Source organism: Condylura cristata, unplaced genomic scaffold, assembly GCF_000260355.1.
Source record: "Condylura cristata isolate star-nosed mole 26May11 unplaced genomic scaffold, ConCri1.0 scaffold00040, whole genome shotgun sequence".
Lineage (NCBI taxonomy): Eukaryota > Metazoa > Chordata > Mammalia > Eulipotyphla > Talpidae > Condylura > Condylura cristata.
The window spans coordinates 5473554-5491940 of record NW_004567141.1 but is presented as its reverse complement, the minus strand read 5'-3'; the positions used below and the strand labels follow the sequence as shown (position 1 = coordinate 5491940).

The 18387-nt window shown below is 48.8% G+C and overlaps 2 protein-coding genes across 2 annotated transcripts in view; one reads left to right on the top strand and one right to left on the bottom strand.

The window, feature by feature from the left end:
• Window positions 1–3024: 3024 nt before the first annotated feature.
• Window positions 3025–7986, bottom strand: TTC24 (tetratricopeptide repeat domain 24). The gene is made up of 8 exons (XM_004693651.1): window positions 7281–7986; window positions 6886–7089; window positions 6242–6370; window positions 5979–6091; window positions 5534–5632; window positions 3498–3612; window positions 3207–3288; window positions 3025–3106 (listed from the first exon to the last, which is right to left on the bottom strand). The coding sequence occupies exons 1-8, from the start codon at window positions 7984–7986 to the stop codon at window positions 3025–3027; spliced, it is 1530 nt and encodes a 509-aa protein (XP_004693708.1).
• A 7931-nt stretch (window positions 7987–15917) lies between these two features.
• Window positions 15918–18387, top strand: part of IQGAP3 (IQ motif containing GTPase activating protein 3) — a 37994-nt gene continuing 35524 nt past the window's right edge. The window contains exon 1 of the mRNA XM_012733273.1: window positions 15918–15982. Within this exon, the coding sequence (XP_012588727.1) occupies window positions 15918–15982 (65 nt within the window). The remainder of the gene's footprint in view (window positions 15983–18387) is intronic.

The following is an 18387-nucleotide window of genomic DNA, read 5'->3' as shown; positions in this document are numbered from 1 at the left end:
ATGCAATGCGAAGCATGTTTCTTGGACAATGATGATGTCTTGAATACTTGTGCGTGCCTGATACTGACATGACTCATCTTACTTCATCTTCACAGCAACCTGTTGTATTCCCAGGTCACAGATATGAACACTGAGTCTTGAAGATGTTGAACGGCACGCCCAGGGACACAGGGCTAGCAGTTGTTGGGGCCAGCTTGGCCTCAGGTCTGCACTAACATGTCGTACGCATTTTCTTCACTGAACTGCCTCCTCAAGGCGGAAATGTGTAAGTCTAGGCTGTCGCTGCTACTTCATTCCAAGGAGGTGCGGTAAGGTTCAACTAGAAACATAATGGCACAAGATGTATTCCCCGCCCCCATATACCCACAACTTCTAAAACAACCATATAAAAGTGGTGTCCAGGAAAGTGGTGTCCAAGACCTGGCCACCTTCTCCCTGCGCCTCAGACTTTTGGAGTTGTTTTGTGGGGGGTGGGGGGGGCAGTTTGGGGGGAGGATTTGCTCTCAAGACCAGTGTAGAAAGTGCAGGTAAATTCTAGATGCTTCAAGTATTATCCAATTTAACCCTATCAACCCTATGATTTATATTTATCCTCAGGTTATAGACGAGGAACTGGAGTGACAGAGAGGTCAAGTAATTTTCCTAAGTTAATACAGCGACTGAATGGCAGGGCCAGTGATGCTGGATGCTGCTGGCCTGACCCAGTAGCAGTGGCGGATGTCCTTTGAAATCCACCCTTGGAAATCCATCCTCCTTTCTTCTTTTGGTAACAAAGAAGTTTTATCTGGCCACATGTCTGTCCAGCTAAACCCTCCATCTTCTAGTGTACCTTGTAGCAACTAGGCATTCACATGTAAAAAAAAACTCTGGCAGTGAAATGTGAGCAGAAATGAGTTATAGAAATATATATGGAGCAGCCTTGCTGGTGGCCTAGGGCTTAAGTCTCAGCTGTCTCACCACTATAGCCTGAGCTCCGTCCCCGGCCAAAGAGCCGACCCACAGCACAACAGATCTCTCCTGTCTCACCCACTGCTCCCCTCAGCAGTGTATCTCAGTCAATATACCTGTTTTGCTCCCCACTTTCTCTCTGGTGACTCCTTTCACCACCACCCCTGCACCTCTGATTGATTTTTCAATTCTTCTATGCAAGATAAATAAAATTAAAAAAATATATATATATATTTGGAAACACACACACACATATATATGTGTAAAGAAATATTTCCTTCACTTCCTCTTTTCTCCTTGCTGGTATTATGGTGGAGCAGTAGCAGCCTTCTTTAGACCAGGAGATGGAAACCCCATGGTGAGGATGGTGGAGTATCCAGCCTACTTCTCAAGCTCCAGGGCCATGATAGCAGCCCTGCACTGCATGAGAAAACAATAAAGCTCTCTATTTGAAGGCACTACTATATTGGCTTTTGCTATATCCTCCTAATCAAGACACCACAAATAGCTGACAGAATTACAGGCTTCATTTGATAAGGAAGATTAACAGCGGTGTCCCCAGCACCCAGTTCTCCTGGCATAGAGTATGTCCTTTAAAGATATGTTAATGGATCTTCAAAATCTCATTGTGAAGCTCACAGCACAGTAGAAGTCCCTTGTGTGACATGATCAGGATGGTTTTATTTCAGCTTAAAACATATATTCTGGCTCTCCCTGGTGGCACAACAGGTAAAGCACCATGTTATGAAGCTCTCCGAAGCAGCTGCAGCATGAGTTTGATTCCCAGCCAGGGAGCTGACCCACATGGCGCGGCAGACCTCTCCTGACCTGCCTGCTGCTCCCCTCAGCAGTGTACTTCATCACTCAGCCTGTTCTGCTCCCTACTCTGTCTTTGGTGAATCTTCTCACCCACCACACCTCTGGCCTGTACCCCAGTTCTGTAAGAATAAATAAATAAATCTTAAAAAAAAATACACATTCATTAAAAAAAATACACGTTCCTTTGTCATCTGTCAGAGTGTGGCAGGGTCTTTTCTTTGAGGAGGAAACAGGTGGTTGTGGTTCTTCACTTTCTCACAAACTGCAGTTTGCAGTTTATTTCCTTAAAGTAGAACAAATATTTAATGGTGTATTTGAAGTAATCTGAGTACAAAATTCATCTAGATTTTTTATTTTTCCTCAATTTGTAATAATCTTGTTCACATCTAATTCAACAAGTTTTTGAAAGTGACTCACCTTAATCAAGTCCTCTAAGGATTCAACTTAGCTCTCATAAAAACAGTGCTTGCATTTGCTCTTAACACATCAGTTTATGTAATATTTAATTAAATTACAAATTGCCTTCACACCTACAGCCAGTATAAACACACTTTGCAAGCCAGGCTTTGTGGGGGCAGAGGAACTGCACTCTGGCAGGTGCTTTTGGTCTAGGTTTGAGTTCCACCTTCTTCGCTTACTAGTTGTATGACCTGGAAGACAAACTAAACTTTGTACTGCCTTTTTCTAATCCGTAAAATGGGCTTGCTGTGTGGGTTAAAGACGAAACCAGCATGAAGCACTTAGAGTAACTGTGGCCTGTGCAACCATGATCAATAAATGTTACATAATATCTGGGCTGCCGGCTGGGCCTTTTCCTTGGCTTCAGCAGAGGGGCCTGTACAGCAGCGGCTGGTCTCCAGGAAGAAATGACTAGAGATATCTTCTGCAGTGTTATCTCCACCTCTCCCTAGGACAGCATGGGAGTCTGGAGAGAATCGGTGACTCCAAAGCTACTTGACCCAGAAGCCACAATTTTTAGAACTGGCAAGGGCCTTAGCAATCTGAAGGTTTAGATCCAGAATGAAAAGAAGGAAATATGCCCATTTTTCTTTTTTCTTTTACCTATGGGGTAAAAGAAGGAGCAAAGAGAACACCTCGGTGCTGAAACTACGGAGTCCTTTCCCACCCTGCACAGGACCCCCTTGCTGGCCAGGCCGTCCGTGGTCCTGGTAAACAAGCGGGATGGGGTTCAGTCTCAGAGGCCCTTAAAGTGTGTATGTTGGGAGGGTCACACTGTGACCAGCCAAGGGAAAGGTGTCACATGATTACACAGAAGCAAGACTGGGTGGGTCTCCTCTCAGGGTTCCTGCTGGGGGCTTCCCTGGGCCATCTGGATGACCTGAGGAGGCAGGGAGGGGTATGCCAGTGGGAGTAACTGGAGGAAAGGCAGAAGGCAGCCCTCCCTGGCTCCAGCTTCTGTTACCTTTGCTGGTCCTCACCTCTGCTGGTGGGCCCCACACCAGGAATCAGGTGTGAGCTCCGTGTCCCCCATGTCAGCAGGACTCTCCTTTTTTCTGATGTCTACAGTCAGACCATGCAGGGGTCTGACTAGACAGGGAATACCCTGGGCTTCTGGAACTGGGTGAGGGTTATTCAGGTTGCTGAAAGACAAAGACAAGGGCCCAGCTGCTGTATCAACCAAAGCATCAGCTCATATCACCTAACTTTAACATGGAACCATTACAATCCTTTCTCTCCTACCACTTTTATCCATTTTCCAAGTGTCCCACCTTCCTTTAGGGATCCACCTGTTGACTTGTGGGCCCCTGGGTACTGGAATGCCAGAGTTCTCCATTCTGGATGGGGCTTGGCCTCCAAATGGAAGGTGGGTCCTGGGCCCTGAACCTGGATGGAGAGGGTCAGATATTTATCACAGGCCTCTCTGCATCAGGAGCCAGCATGGAAAAACAGTGCAGGGGGTGCTGGTCACTGTACATGGAGGGTGCAACCAGGCCTATGCCCGCCGGGGACGGTGCCTGGCAAACCCGAGTTGCTGACAAGCTGCACATTGGAGTGACCCACCTTGCCTGGAAGAAGATACTCTGAAAAGAAGACATCAGTGAATCCAAGTCAACAAATAGCAAGGAACTGTGCTAGGCTGGAAGCCTTGCGGAGAAAGAGCCTGGTGAACAGGGCGCTAGGGTAGGAAAAGCACCCATACCTGGTACCCACATGCAGGAGGCTTTCAACCTTGAGGCTCCAAGCTGCAAAGTTTCAGAAGCTAGGAAGCCTTGAAAGCAGGGAGGAAGAGATCACTCTGGAAAAGGTTCAGGGAAAATGGGCTAGAGTCTTAAGAGATGAGCAGGCATGGGAGCAGGGTGGGTGGGAATTGGGAAATTGGCAGTACAGGCAGGGAGGGGGAGTCTCCTGGAGGGAGGGGCGAGCAGGTCTAGCCAGAGGGCTGGGAAGAGCACTCCCATTTCCCAGGAGGAGTTGCAAGCCAGGCACAGCCTATAGTGACTTCGCTCTTCAATTCCCCATGCACCCAAAGATCCAGAAAGGCAGGGAAAAGGGCAGAGCAGCACCCCAACCAGGTCCCCTCTTCTACAAGGTCCCACACCACCACCCAGCTGAGACACCTCTCAACACCCTCCAGAGGCCACAGCCACAACCCCAAACTCCACCCCTGCTCCTCACCTGTGCTGCACCTCTGTTGTACACCATCCCACCCCAGCTGGGGTATCTGTTCAGCAGGCCCCCCCTGGAGCCTGGCCTCTGGAGGCCTCCCTGGAGTTGAGGTCTAGGAATGACGGAAAATAAGGGAAGGCGGTTTGAGGGGAAAAGAAGCTGTCCAAGCTGTGGTTTTATGCATGAGTGGTGTTCCTTGCAGACACAGTGGTCAAGAGAAACATGTTCTAGACACAAGCCCTGGTATGCCCTGTGTCTGAGATGAAAGTCCTGCCTGAGGCCTTTTGTTCTGTTATGATTCCCACTACTGACTCGAGTTAGAATTCAGGCTCATTCACTATCAGGTTGGTCAGGACCCAATCAGTCTTGGGCCTTAGGGGCCAAGTCACAAAAAGTAGGTGGCTGGCTTTGGATGCAACCCGGCCTTTTGATCACCAATCCATTCCTCTGCCTGAACCAAGCAAACTTAATGTTGCTTGAAAATAATAAATACAGTGTTCTGATTTTTAAAATAAGATAGGACATAAAAGCTATTAAATGCAGATAATAAATATTAACCCATAATTTCAATTCCTGGCGTGGGAAGTTTCCTGAGGGTATCACAGAGGGGAAAGGCAGTTGGAGAGGTATCAGCCTGTTGAGAGAGTTTGGGAGGGAGTGACAGGGTGAAGTGGAGGTGGAGGAGAGCCAGGAGACCAGGGTGGGGATCCACAGAACAATGCTGCTCCCCCACCCACCCACACACCCACACACCCACACACACACACACACACACACAACTCCCTCCCCCAACCTGAAAATGAAAGGCCCGGAGAGGCACTTCTTTGTTTGGAACACTATCTCCATCCAGTGGCCTTCTCAGGAACTGCAACCAAGTAGGTGATCCTTGATTGCAACCCTCTGGGCTAATTACCCAGTCAGCCAAAACCCGGGCACTGCCCTAGCGTTGGAGATAAGCCACTAGCCCCCTCCCACCCCCAGGTGGCAAATGACATACATCCCATATGCAGGCCCTGGGGAGGTGGACACATGAGCAGTCAAGCACAGCATCCCTGAGGACATCAGCTCTGCTTACCACCTCCCCCTGCCCTGGGCCATTTCTCCTACCCCCAGCTCCTCATCTCAAGTGTCATCTTACCAGGGTGTATGTTGGAATCAGCCCACCCTGGGCTAAGTGGATCCGTATGGCGTCCACTAGCTTGGCCACCAGCCGCTCTCGCACAGAATCTGGCTCCTTCTGGGGAGAGGGTAGGTAAAGGGGTGATGGGGCAGTTCACTAGGGATTAGGAAAGAAAGCAACAAGGAGAGAGAAGAGGGATGGGGACTTTGTTTCCTGTCCTTCTGCCCTGACCCTGTGTCTTTACCAGAGTCCTGTCACCACCTGCCCAGAGCCGTGGGCAGACCGATTTCCGCACACTGATGTCTCAGGACCCAGCACACAATGTGCCCAGTGTATGTTTGATGAGTGCATGGTGGTGGGTGTAGATAAGGAGTGCGGGCGGGGATTTCAGCCAGAGAAGGGAAAGCTGGATAGCCGCCAGAGGGATAGCAGGGAAGCTAGATTCCCCAGTGGAGAGTCCTACCTGGCACCCGGCCAGTGCTTCCTTATAGTACTGCAAGGCCTGATGGTGCTGTCCCAGTCTGGCTGCGGCAGCTCCCAGTCCCTCGCAGGCTTGCCACTGTCCCTTTGTGTCTCCTGGGGAAGAGGCTAAGCAGTCCTCTCATGGCATCCCACGAAAAGGACACTTCTCGCTGGAGTTATCCCCATCTGTCACCCCTCCAACCACAGGTACCTCAATTTGAGCTCACCCGCCCCTGTTGTCACCTGCTAAGCCCTCAGCCTCACCAGCATCCCGGGCAGCCTGCAGGGCATGCAGGAAGTTGTCTCTGGCGGCTTTGTGGTCCCCGAGCTGGCTCAGTGCAAACGCCAGGCTGCCAAAGCTCCGGCCCTGCTCCCACCGCTGTCCCGCAGAGCCTGATGGCAGGACAGACCCCATCCTGAGAGGGAGCCCAGGCTGCTAGGGCATCAGGACGCCCACACCCAACAAAGGAGGGAGTGTTCCCGGGTCCAATGCAGCCCCATAAACCTTGCTGTCCTTGGTTTGGCCTAAATGCCTCCCCCTGGCTCGTGTGAAACAGGCAACAGCCTCACGGCACATTATTAGCAATAACTCCTCGTCTATAGGTGTGCAAACCGAGGCTCAGAGAGTGAGGATGACTCATAATTGTGCATCAGAAGAATCACTGGGCTCCACCGCACGCCTTCTCTTCCAGGCAGTGCACCACCTCCGGCCCATCGCTGCCTTCCCAACCTCTGTCCAATTAGTCTAACCCACCTCCTGCTTCCCCAGCCCTCACCATCCTGGTTTCGGATTTCCCAGCCCCATTAGTCCTCCATAAAGTTTCCTCCATCCTTTATCCTTGAGGCCCCAGAGGGAAACCCCTCTGAGTTCCTTGGTTACAGTCCCGTTCCCCAGCCCTGGTACGCACCATGCAGATTAGCAGCCTTCTGGTGAAACTTGCGAGCCTCCTGATAGTTGCCAAGGGCGTTGTGGGCCAACCCAAGGTTTCTTAGCACCGTGGCCTCCTCTCCTGGCCCCCGGCACAGGGGCAAGGCCTGCAGGAAGGCCTTCACTGCTAGTGGAAACAGCTGGAGCTGGGAGTAGCCTAGGCCCAGGTCATTATAGAGTTGCCCTAGAGGGTGTGACATGGTCACTGTAGCCAGGTCAGAAGTACTGAGGCTGCACCACTGCACCTGTCCTCACAGTCAGGGCTCCCCAACCTCTCCCCGGCCTCAGAAATGCTTCTGCTTCCATCCCACCTCTCAAAGTGTTACCAGGCCTGAATCTCCCCAGACTCCACACCTCCTTTCCCCAAGGCCTCACCTAGCAGCCCCTGCTCAGTGCTTCTCTCAGCAAACCTCCGGCTCTCCTCCAGCACCTGCACCACTTCGTGTACCTCATGCCGCCCACTCTTCAGCATGCACCCCGCCACAGCCCCCAGGGCCAGGGCTGCAGCTCGGGGCTGCCCTGCTTGGGCATAGGCCTGGCTCGCTTCCTTCAGGCAATGGGAAGCTAGCTCAGGCTGTCCCAGAGCCTGGTAGCAGGCTCCCATTTTTGCCTGGGCTTGCCCCTGGTCACCTAGTGGCTGGTAGTGGCCCAGAGCCCTGTGGTACCAGACCAAAGCTTGAGGCAGGTCCCCTAGAGCTTGGTAGGCCAGAGCCACATTGAAACACTGGTCACCGTGACTCCCGCCTTGTGCCTTCTCTTCAGGTTGGGCTCGCAGGAGCAGCTCAAGGCCTCTGGCTGGGTCTCCAGTCTCCACGTAGGCAGCCCCCAGGTTGAAGGCACAGGCCCGGAGAACAGGGGTGTCCCTGCTTTCTGGGGCCTCGGAGGCCAAGAGAAAAGCCTTCTGGAAGCTGGTCACAGCTTGATGGTTCCGGCCAGCCTGTAGGGCCCCAAGGCCAGCTCTGGTGAGGGCTTGAATGCTGGCCTCCTGCTGTGGCCACTTCTTTTTCTTCTTTTTCTTCTTGGAGCTTGAGGGCTCAGGCTCAGGCTCTTGGGGTATATCTTCAGAGTTGGGGAAAGACATGGGGAGCATGTCTGATAGTGGGGAGCAAAGGGATCTATGTGTCACCCAGGGCTTCCTCCGAAGCAGGAGCTCTCTAGTGCAATTCAGCTCTAACCTGGCCCAGTGTGACCTCCGAGGTGACAAGGATTTCTCTGCCAACTCACTTTGCTCCACTCATCCCACTGGGCACCACAACACTCACTCTAATTCCTAATTCTTAGTCCCCCTCCAAGACAAGGTCCAAGCCCGAGCTTCCTTCAGAAAGCCTCCCTCCCCTCCACCAGCCAGGTCCTTCTCTGCCCCTATGGCACTACGCTGATGCCCTTGATGGCCTTTGTCACACAGCTAAAGCTGCTGCCTTTCTTTCCCTTCCCTTTGGAACAAGGGTCTGGCACATAGTCTCTCAATGAATGTTTATCAAGAGATGAAAAGTTCTGTGAATTTGCCCTCCCTGGTGGCGCAAAGGGTTAAAGCACAGCACTGGTGGGAAGCTGGCCCACCTCTGTGAGAGTTCAATCCCTGCCCTCAATCCCTGCCTGGTAGGCAGGCGATCCACAAGGCACAGCAGACCTCTCCTGTCCCCCCCACTGCTTCCCTCAGCAGTGTACTTCATCCATCTGCCTGTTCTGCTCCCCACTCTGACTCTGGTGAATCCTCACCGCCCCTGCACATCTGGCCTATACCCTAGTTCTATATACATAAACAAATCTTTAAAAAAAAAAACAAACAAAGTTCTGTGGATGGATGGTGGTGATGGTTCTACTGAACAGAACCGTATACTTCAAAGTGGGGTATGAGGTACATTTCGTGCTCTATACATTTTAACATAATAAAAGATTGTTGCATGAATAAATGAGTGACTGAAGGACACAGGCCTCTGCCACAGCATCCTCTGTTCACACACCAGTTGCCTCCCGCAGCCCCTCAAGCAAACTCCAGGTGCTAGCCTGATCTCAAGGTGTAGATCAAGTCAGGTTAACAAATACTGGGGAGCTCCTGCTGTGGGTGGGGGAGGAGACACAAAGTCACTCCAAGGAGCTGGCTTCAGCAGGTAGGCTAGGCTGTTTCTGCACTCACTGCCCACCCTGATCTTTAGCGGAAACCTCTTTCTACCCTGTCTCCGTGGTGTTCAGTCTGCTAGCTGGTGCCAGACCCCCCAAAAGCTGCTCTGGTCCCCAGGATCCTCATAAACCCAAGTACATTTCTCACATCCACACATGGTTCCTGTTAGTATCTCTCTCACCACTTGAAAGGCAAAGCCTTTTCTTGGCCATTCCTCCCAGGAGACGGAAAAGGAGTGGAAAAGACCCAGTCACTGAGCTCTCAGCCCCTCCCATTTTCTCCTTCCTTTTTTAGGAGAGGCGGGTAGAGGTGATACATTCTCTTTTTAAAGAAAGTCCCTCTGCTCCCAAGAAAACCCAGGAATTCTTCTCTCCAAGGCCCTCATCCCTGGGTGTTCCTGGCTCCCCCACCCCAGGCTTGGAGCCCCAGCCACAGAAAGGCTTACCTCCTTTGGTCTCCTCCGAAGCTGGCTTTCTAGAATGGTCTCTCTGGCTAGGGTTACCTCCCCTAGCTCTTTGCTCAGAGCCCCTGGGGTTACCAGACAACTAAGTACCGCCCTTCATGCCTAGCATTCTGTGAGTGACAGTTCAGGTGTCCTATCCCAGTGCTTTACCCTGATGGTGCTTTGGCACAGATATTTGGATTCCATCGCACTTCCTGCCCCAACAATCCCCTCAAGTCCCACACTTAAAGCTGTGAAAACGAAGTGTCACAAGCTTGTGCCCACCACAAAGATCATCTATTTCATTCGACTGTTTCACCAAGAAGATTGGACTCAGTTTGTATGACTTGCCTGAAGCCACAGAGTAGTCCTACAGCTGGGATTAGACCCTCAGGTGTTCTGATTCTGGCCTCATAGCCCAGAGTCCCTTTCACTACACTTTGATTGCAAGCTTTAATGAGATTGGGTTATTCCAGACATGCACCCTTTCACAAACACACAGGAACACTCTCTCTCTTTCACACTGTGCTTCTTTGGGATAGTTTCACATTTGCAAACAGGGTAAAAGGTTGGTGATCAGGAGAGACCTAGATCTCAGAAGAGCCTTCCTACCTCCAGATTCCTTTTCTTAGCTACAGTGATCTGTGATCTCAAATCCTCTCAGTGAGAGGATAGCTGGCCTCAGGACTACCTACTCACCTAACTCACCGAAGGAGGCCCACATCAGAAACCAAATGACCTCATTTACTTGGGGAAAAGGCTCTTTTAAGTAGAGAGGCCTCTGCCTGTACCAAAATTAGAAGGAAGTAGCTGGGCTCTCCTGCATTTGCACAGTGTCTGCTGTGCACAGGCCTGGTGCTTGTGCCACAGATAGTGCGCATGCCTGGAGCAGGATCCCTAGGTGCCTACAGCTTCTGCCCATAGGCTGGGGCTTCAGGATGCCACCATGATTTGGCCCAGGCCAAGTCTCCAACTCGTCCTTGTTCACTCAGGGACTCCCCTTAGTGGGAAGGGTGAGTTGGGGAGAGGGCAGGGACTGCAGCTCTTCTCACCCAGGTTCCAATGACCTCTGCATGATCTAGGGATCATTTTGGAATCACTTTCTTGTTTGATGCCCTGCTTTATCTGACATAGCCTTGCAATCTCCTCGTATAGTCTACTGCTCTGGAACCTCTGTCTACCTATTAAATATTAGTTTTCCCCAACACTCTGCCCTTTTACTTTACATATTCCCATGAACATTTCAGCCACCCCTCTGTTTCATCATCCCTGATAAGCTGATCATTTCTAAATGCATATCATCTCTAGATTTAGCTTGCCCAAGCAAAATTCCTACTTCCTCGCACCTAACCATCCTGTGTTCCCACTGTTATTTGGTAAACCATCTACCTAGGCTCTAAGCTAGAAAACTGGGAAACATAATGTCCCCCTTTCTCCTAGCGCTCAAAGCTTCTGGAACCTCTCTCCAATATATTCTCTCTTCTGCAATCTCATGGCCATGACCTTGGAGCTGGGATAACATATGGTGATTAAGAACTCAAGCAGATTATTTACAATTGGAAAAACATAGATGCAGCCCAAATGCCCAAAAGTAGATGACTGGATTAAAAAGATGTGGTATATAGATACAATGGAATATTACTCAGCAACCAAAAAAGAGAAACACATGTCTTTTGCAGCAACTTGGATGGAGCTGGAAAAGATCATGCTTAGTGAGATAAGCCAGAAAGAGAAAGAAAAATACTGGATGGTTTCGCTCATAGTAGGAGTATAATGGACCAGGCGAGAAAATAACAAGAATAATGAACAGCCATATACCAGAAACATTTTGTGGGGGTGGAGTGGGGAATGGGATCAAAAACGGTGGGGCTGGGGTGGGGAGAGAAGTGCATGGGACTATGGTGATGGCACACGGGTGACTTAGTGATGGGAAACATGCCGGGATTACAATTGAGATGAAAAAAAAAAAGAACTCAAGCAGAGCCCTTTATGGTGGTCAGCAGGTTAAAGCGCAGCACTATGAAGCTGTCTGTGGTCACTGCAACCTGAGTTCCATTCCCAGCCAGGATCTGCCCACATGGCGCAACAGCATCATGGCAGACCTCTCCTGGCCCACCTGCTGCTCCCCTCAGCAGTGTATTTCAGTCAACCTGCCTGTTCTCCCCACTCTGTCTCTGGTGAATACTCTCACCCCCACATCTCTGGCCTGTACCCCAGTTCTTGTATGCATGAATAAGTAAGTCTTTAAAAAAAAAAAAAGAGGGCCCTCCCTGGTTAAAGCACAGCACTAAAGAGCTAAAGCCACTTCCACATGAGTTTGATCCCTGCCTGCCCTGGAGGTGACCACATGGCTCAGCAGACCTCTCCTGACTCGCCCGCTGCTCCCTCAGCAGTGTACTTCGATGATCTGCCTGTTCTGCTCCCCTCTCTGTCTCTGGTGAATCCTCTCACCACCCCTGTACTTGTGGCCTGTACCCCAGTTCTGTATGCATAAATAAATATATCTTTAAAAGAATATAACTCAAGGCTGGAATTGGACTGAGTTTGAATCTTGTGTGATATTTTTAAGCCTCAGTATCCAGATCTGTACTATGAAGATTAGAAACATGGTCTTTATAACAGGATGCTGAATAAAGTACCAACATATAATAAACAATGAATTCATGTGTTAGTCTATAAATCTGGAATTCCACAAGTACATCTCTTGTTTCAAGGTTCTCTCCCACTGAGATGGTAGAAACAATGTAAGTCAGTTTGGTTTGCCCCCTCCTTTCTTCGGGTATGGAGTCTAATTTGGGGGGACATGTGGGACTTGAGAGGAGAGCCCATCTGATCCTTGGTCACCTAGTTACTAGTCACTGACACCCCCTCTTCTCATCTACCTGGTCTTTTGAGGCCCAGGGACCCATCTCCCAATCGAAGAGGGTTAAATCATCCAGGTACTTCTTTTCTGACTGGGTTGGGGAATTTCTGCATGACTAAGAACATATGTGCTTGTCTCATCACATAACTGTTCCTCCTCAAGGTGCTATGCTTCTAAGGCCCTTCCCAGAAAGCACAGAATGGGATCTCTCTCATCAAGAATCACTAGCACCATGATTCTATTTACTTTCCACCCTGATGAGGGCCATAGGGGACCCCCTTCAGGTCTCACAACACCTACTTTCTTCAAAACTTACTTTTCCCAAGGTTTTGTCTCAGTCCCAGTTCTCCTCTGTTCCTCTGAAAGTCTGGATATTTTGTTTCTGCCCCTTCAAACTTCTCCCCTGAGGCTATGAGCCTAGGCTGCCTTCAGTAGGAAATGAGGGGAAAAGCAAAAGGAGAAATAGCAGGCAGTGGCTATCTACTGGGTAATATTCCAAATTTTCCCAACATCTTCATTATAATAATTTTTATCAATTCAGACCCTTTTATTTCTCACCTGTGCTATAAATTTCTTGCAATAAATTCACAAATGGTCTCTGTCCTTCATTTCACCCCACTCCAAGCCTTGCTGCAAAAGAAATCTTTCTGAATTACAAATCTGGTTCTGACCTGTGTCTAAAGTGTTCTCTGCTTAGTTTTGGGCTGCTCCCCAGACTGTATCTCAGCATCTGCAGGATCTCGTCCTGTGCCTCTCCAAACTTATTCTTATCTCTTCCTGAGTTTCATTCTCCTATAAAACTGAACTGATACAAATTTCCCATACTCACCTCCTTTCTTGCACAGGCTGTTTCCACTGACTTGAATTCCTCTGTACTTCAATATAATTTATTCTGTTATTTTGTTATTTAAGATTTATTTTTATTAATTTATGCATACAGGAATTGGGGTCTAGACCAAAGATGGGGTGGGGGTGAGAGGCAGTTAGAGGACTCACCAGAGACAGAGTGGGAAGCAAAACAGACACATCTACTGACATACACTACTGTGGGGAGCAGCAGGCGCAACAGGAGAGGTCTGCTGAGCCATGTAGGTCACCTCCCTGGCTAGGGATGGACCAAACTCAGGTTGCAGTGGCTGGCAATAGCTCAACAGTGCTGAGACCTAAACCACCAGGCAGGCCCAAATTCTGTTCACTTTTTAACCCAGATCAGCTGTCTCCTCAATTAGGAAGTCTCCCTGTATGTCCAGAGCTCCTAATTACAGAAATTACCTCCTTTTTCTACAGAGGATTATCTGTATATCACAGACCTTTAAATTATTTGATTGTGTCTATTGCTTTTTCCAGATCCAGCAGTCTTCTTTAGGGAATTGACTGTACTTATTTATCACTGCACCTACACCACCTAGTTAAATGCACAGTGTCATGTAGGCGTTCAAGTTAGCCAGACTCAAGAATACTATAGGCTGCAGAGCAGGGTTGTTGGGAACACTAGGGGTACTGACAGGCCAGGGCAGGGGCACACAGTACTTGAAATAAGGTCTAAAAAGGAGGAAAAAGAGCCCAAACACCTCCAGAAAGGGACTATTCTACCCTGGCCCTGGGGCCATGGCCTTTTTTGGTCTCCTCACCTGGCTGGGCGTCTCCGACGCAAGAAACTACAAGTCCCAAGGGCCCCTGCGGCACTCACCGGAAGTGTCCTGTCGGACTGCGGCGCCGGTGAGGGGCGGTGGCCCAGCGGCGGGAGATTCAAACCTGGAAGAAGGAGGAACATGGAGGGGAGAGGAGTGGGTCGCGGCCGGACGGTCTGTGAGTGCCAAAGGAGCCAGGAGGGTTGCTGAACGGTGCTGCTGATCGGGGGTGGCCCTGGGAGAGGTCGTGGCGAAGGCTGGGCGCGGGGCTTGCCTGGCAAGGGGCCGCGGATTGTTCTCCCGGAGGGAGCGCTCCATCTGTCCTCCAGCGGGCGGAGTATGTGTGGGCTGTGGAATGCCCCGACTTCCTCCCGTACTTCAGAGCTCAAAAGAGTTTGTCCTTGAACCCAGATTATTGGGCTCCAAGGCTGCATGTCCCTTAAGATTCAGCAGTACACTGACGGCTACCGTTTTTGCCAAGCGCCACCAGGGGACAGGGCACCGACATGGACCTGGGGATTCCTTGGGCTTTTTTTTTTTTTTTTTTTTTTAATGCCGCTTTGAGGCTGGCTCTCAAGCTTTAGGGTGTCAGAGTTACGTGGGAAAATTGTTTGAAATGCAGATTCCTGAATCCTATCCCAGTTTCAGCTCTGGTAGGTCTAGATGGGGCCCATAAAATGCATTTGTAACCCACACTGCTGTGCTTCTTCGCTCCCCCAGGTAATTGCGAGGGAGGTAGTTCTTGCACTAATGCCCTAATACTCTGCGTTAGAAAAAGACTGGGGTTGAAAGAATAGGATGGCTGAGAAGTTTCCATCCGATATTCTGAATGAAAGGCAAAGTCTTCCATTTGCCTTTCTTAGAACTCAAAAAGCAAAGTCTAACGTTACCAGTCTGTTGAAAAAAAGCTAGTTCCAGACATGAGACTGGCAGAATGATTTTTTTTTTAAATGTGCATGTACAAGGTCCTGCCCAATTCTCACAGTCCTGGATTCATAACTCTGAAGTGATATCATTCACTTACTGGTTTATTTTCCATGCTTAGCAACCATCACTTGTTTCTTGTCCACACCCTTGGAGGAACTGATGATTTCCTGATTGGCCAGTGCTTTCAAATCTGAGCATGGAGGGGTGTGTGTGTGTAACTGCTTAACTGCCACTTCAAATAAGACCTGCCCCTCCCCCAACCATATTGCTGCACATGCAGTATAAGGAAATAAGATAGTAGGGAATGCCTTTAAGTGCTGAGCCAAGGACAGACTGCTGAGCTCTGTCTCCTTTCAAGCCTTTTGAGTTTATTTTCCTGGTGTATATGTGTAGCCTTCTCTCACCCCTTCTGATTTTGTCTTCTTTTTCCTAAGAAGTCTAGAGAAATAGAGGAGAAGGTGAGGGAAAAGGGTAAAACTCTGCAGCTAAGGCAGAGTATGAATGTTGTCTCATTTAAGATATTCCCTACTATTTGGAGGTCAGAGTATTGTCTGCATTTTATTTGTCTTGGAGATTATTATTTTCCTACTCAGGTGACCAAAAGGTAAAGGAAAGATACCTTTGTGAACTTTTAAATCCCAAGTGAGTAGCCTTTTTCATACAGTTTTCTCTGTTGAACTGACTTTACCCCTTTTCACCTGATTGTTCTTTAAGATTTTTCTCATAGGTAGAGTTCTTTGCTTCCTCTGCGGCTTTCATTGACTGTTCATGGGCTATAATCACACGTATTATATGAAATTACAGGATGCAGACTAGGATAGCTTTACTGGATGGGAGCAGAAGATTGGAGCCAGGTGTCACCTGGGAAGAGGGGGACAGGCATGTGGAAGATGCTTCAAGTCTCTGAGCAGTTGCCTAAGAAAGTCTGTTAAGTTTTAAGGTTAAGAGCCCCCCCCCTCCCAATCTGTGCTCCCTTTTTTGACCTTATCCCTCTACATTCCTAGATGAACGCCTCACAGCTGAGGAGATGGATGAGCAGAGGCGGCAGAATGTAGCCTACCAGTACCTGTGCCGGCTGGAGGAAGCCAAGCGGTGAGCAGAGGGACTGCCTCTTCTAGCCTCCCTTCCCCTCTGCTCCTCATTCCCAGTGTCTACTGCCAAAAGCAAAAAAGCAAAAGGGTTAGAGTCCACTCTGTGAAAAGAAAGAGTTGAGAGAGCCTCCCTGTTGGCGCAGGGTTAAAGTCTCACTGCTATCAAGCTATGGGCAGCCACAGCAGCCTGAGTTTGACCCTGGCCAGGGAGCTGACCCACATGGCACAGCTGTCTGATCTGCTGCTCCCCCCAGCAGTGTATTTCATTCAGTGGATCCGCCTGTTCTGATCCCCACTCTTGACTGGCGAATCCTCTCGCCCCTCGACCTCCCTGCACCTCTGGCCTACAGCCCAATGATTGGTTGCATAAATAAATAAAAATAAATGTTTAAAAAGAAAAGCAAGTGTTGAAATAGCACCTTAAAAATGAAAAAAAAAAAACTTTTATTTTTTAGAGTATTTTAGGTTCATAGTAAAATTTAGAGGAAGGTGCAGTGATTTCTTATATAGCCCCTATCGCCACCTGTGCATAATTTCTCCTGTTATCAACACCCCCCATAAAAGTGGTGCATTATTATAATTGGTGAGCCTACTTTGACATATAATCACCTCAAGCCCATGGTTGACCTTAGGGTTCATTCTTGGTGTTATGTAATCTGTGGGTATGGACAAATGTATCCATCATTATATCATAGAATTTCTCCCCTAAAAATCCCTGTGCCTTTCTTTCTCTCTCTCTCTCTCTCTCTTAAGATTTATTTATTTTTGCAAAGACAAGTTTGGGTGTGGGGGTGGGAGGATTCACCAGAGACACAGTGGTGAGCAGAACAGGTAGCTCTACTGAATACACTGCTGAGGGGAGCAATGGGGAGCAGGAGAGGTCTGCGCTGTGTGGGTCAGCTCCCTGGCTGGGATTCAACCAAGGCAGGGGTGTTGGTGATAACTCTAACCCCTAGGCCACCAGAGAGAGTCCCTCTCCCCCAGCTTCCCCCTTTACCTACACCCAGTACTGTTTCCATGGTTTTGCCTTTTCCACAGTAGCCTTTTCAGATTGTGTTCTTTCACTTGGTAATATGCACTTAAGTTTACTCCATGTCTTGTCATGGCTTAATAGCTCATTTCTTGTTAATGCTGAATAATATTCAATGGTTTGGATGTATTGAAGTTATTTAATCCTTTCTTGGCAATTATGAATAAAGTTGCTATAAACATTTACTTGTAGGTTATTGTGTGGACATAAGTTTTAAACTCTTTTGGGTACATACCAAGGAGCATGATTGCTAAATTCTATGGTGAGAGTAAGTTTATATAATTTTTTTTTAAAGATTTATTTATGTATACAAGAACTGGAGTGCAGATCAGAGGTGTGGGGGTGAGAGGATTCATCAGAGACAGAGTCTGGAGCAGAATGGGGATCAGAACAGGTAGATTGACTGAGATACACTGCTGAGGGGAGCAGCAAGCGAGACAGGGGAAGTTTACTGTGCCATAAGGGTCACCTCCCTGGCTGGGAATCAAACTTAAGGAAGCAGTGGCTGTGGATAGCTTGATAGTGCTGAGACTTAACTCCTCCACTATCAAAAAGGCCCCAAGAGTGAGTTTAGTAAGGAGCTACAAAACTGCTTTTCTATTTTTAAAAAATATTATTTATTTATGCATATAGAACTGGGGTACAGGCCAGAGGTGCAGGGGTGGCCAAAGGATTCACAGAAACAGAATGGGGAGCAGAACAGGCCGATCGACAAAGTGCACTGCTGAGGGGAGCAGCAGGCAAGACGCGGTCTGCCGTGCCATGTGGGTCACCTCCAGAGCAGGGATCAAACTCAGATTGAAGCAGCCCCCAGGTTTGGCTTAATTTTGCAGTATAGTGCTCCAACCCCCTGTGCCACCAGGGAGGGCCTAGAGAAGAGGTTTTTAATTTTAGTGAAGGCTAACTTGTCCGTGATATCTCTCAAGGATTATGTCTTTGGTATGATATCTGAGAAGTCACTGCCTTACCCAACAACATTGTTGAGCTTTTCTTCTTTGTTACCTTAAGAGTTTGGTGTTTTGGATCTCTGGGTGGCACAGGGGTTAAAGTCTCAGCACTATCAAGCAGTCACCAGTCACTGTGACATGAGTTCCATCCCTGGCCAGGGAGCTGACTCACATGATACAGCAGACCTATCCTGTATCACTTACTGTTCCTCTCAGTGTATTTCTCTTGTTTTGCCTGCTCTGCTCCCCGCTCTCTCTGGTGAATACACATACACACAAACACACACCCTCACTCACTCACTCACACCCTCACCTTGCATTTCTGGCCTGCACCCCAGTTTTTGTATGCATAAATAAATAAATAATAATAAGTCTAAAAAAAGAGAGTTTGGTACTTTATGTTTTGTACTTAGGTTGGTGGTCCATAAG

Excerpts from the sequence above, each read along its gene's own strand:
- TTC24 (XM_004693651.1), bottom strand. The coding sequence starts at position 7,986 with ATGTCTTTCCCCAACTCTGAAGATATACCCCAAGAGCCTGAGCCTGAG. Across the intron at positions 6,371-6,885 it reads GAAGGCTGCTAATCTGCATG|GCTCTGCGGGACAGCGGTGG; the intron begins GTGCGTACCAGG and ends TCCTGCCATCAG. Across the intron at positions 3,289-3,497 it reads AGGTGGATCCCTAAAGGAAG|ACATCAGAAAAAAGGAGAGT; the intron begins GTGGGACACTTG and ends GTCTGACTGTAG.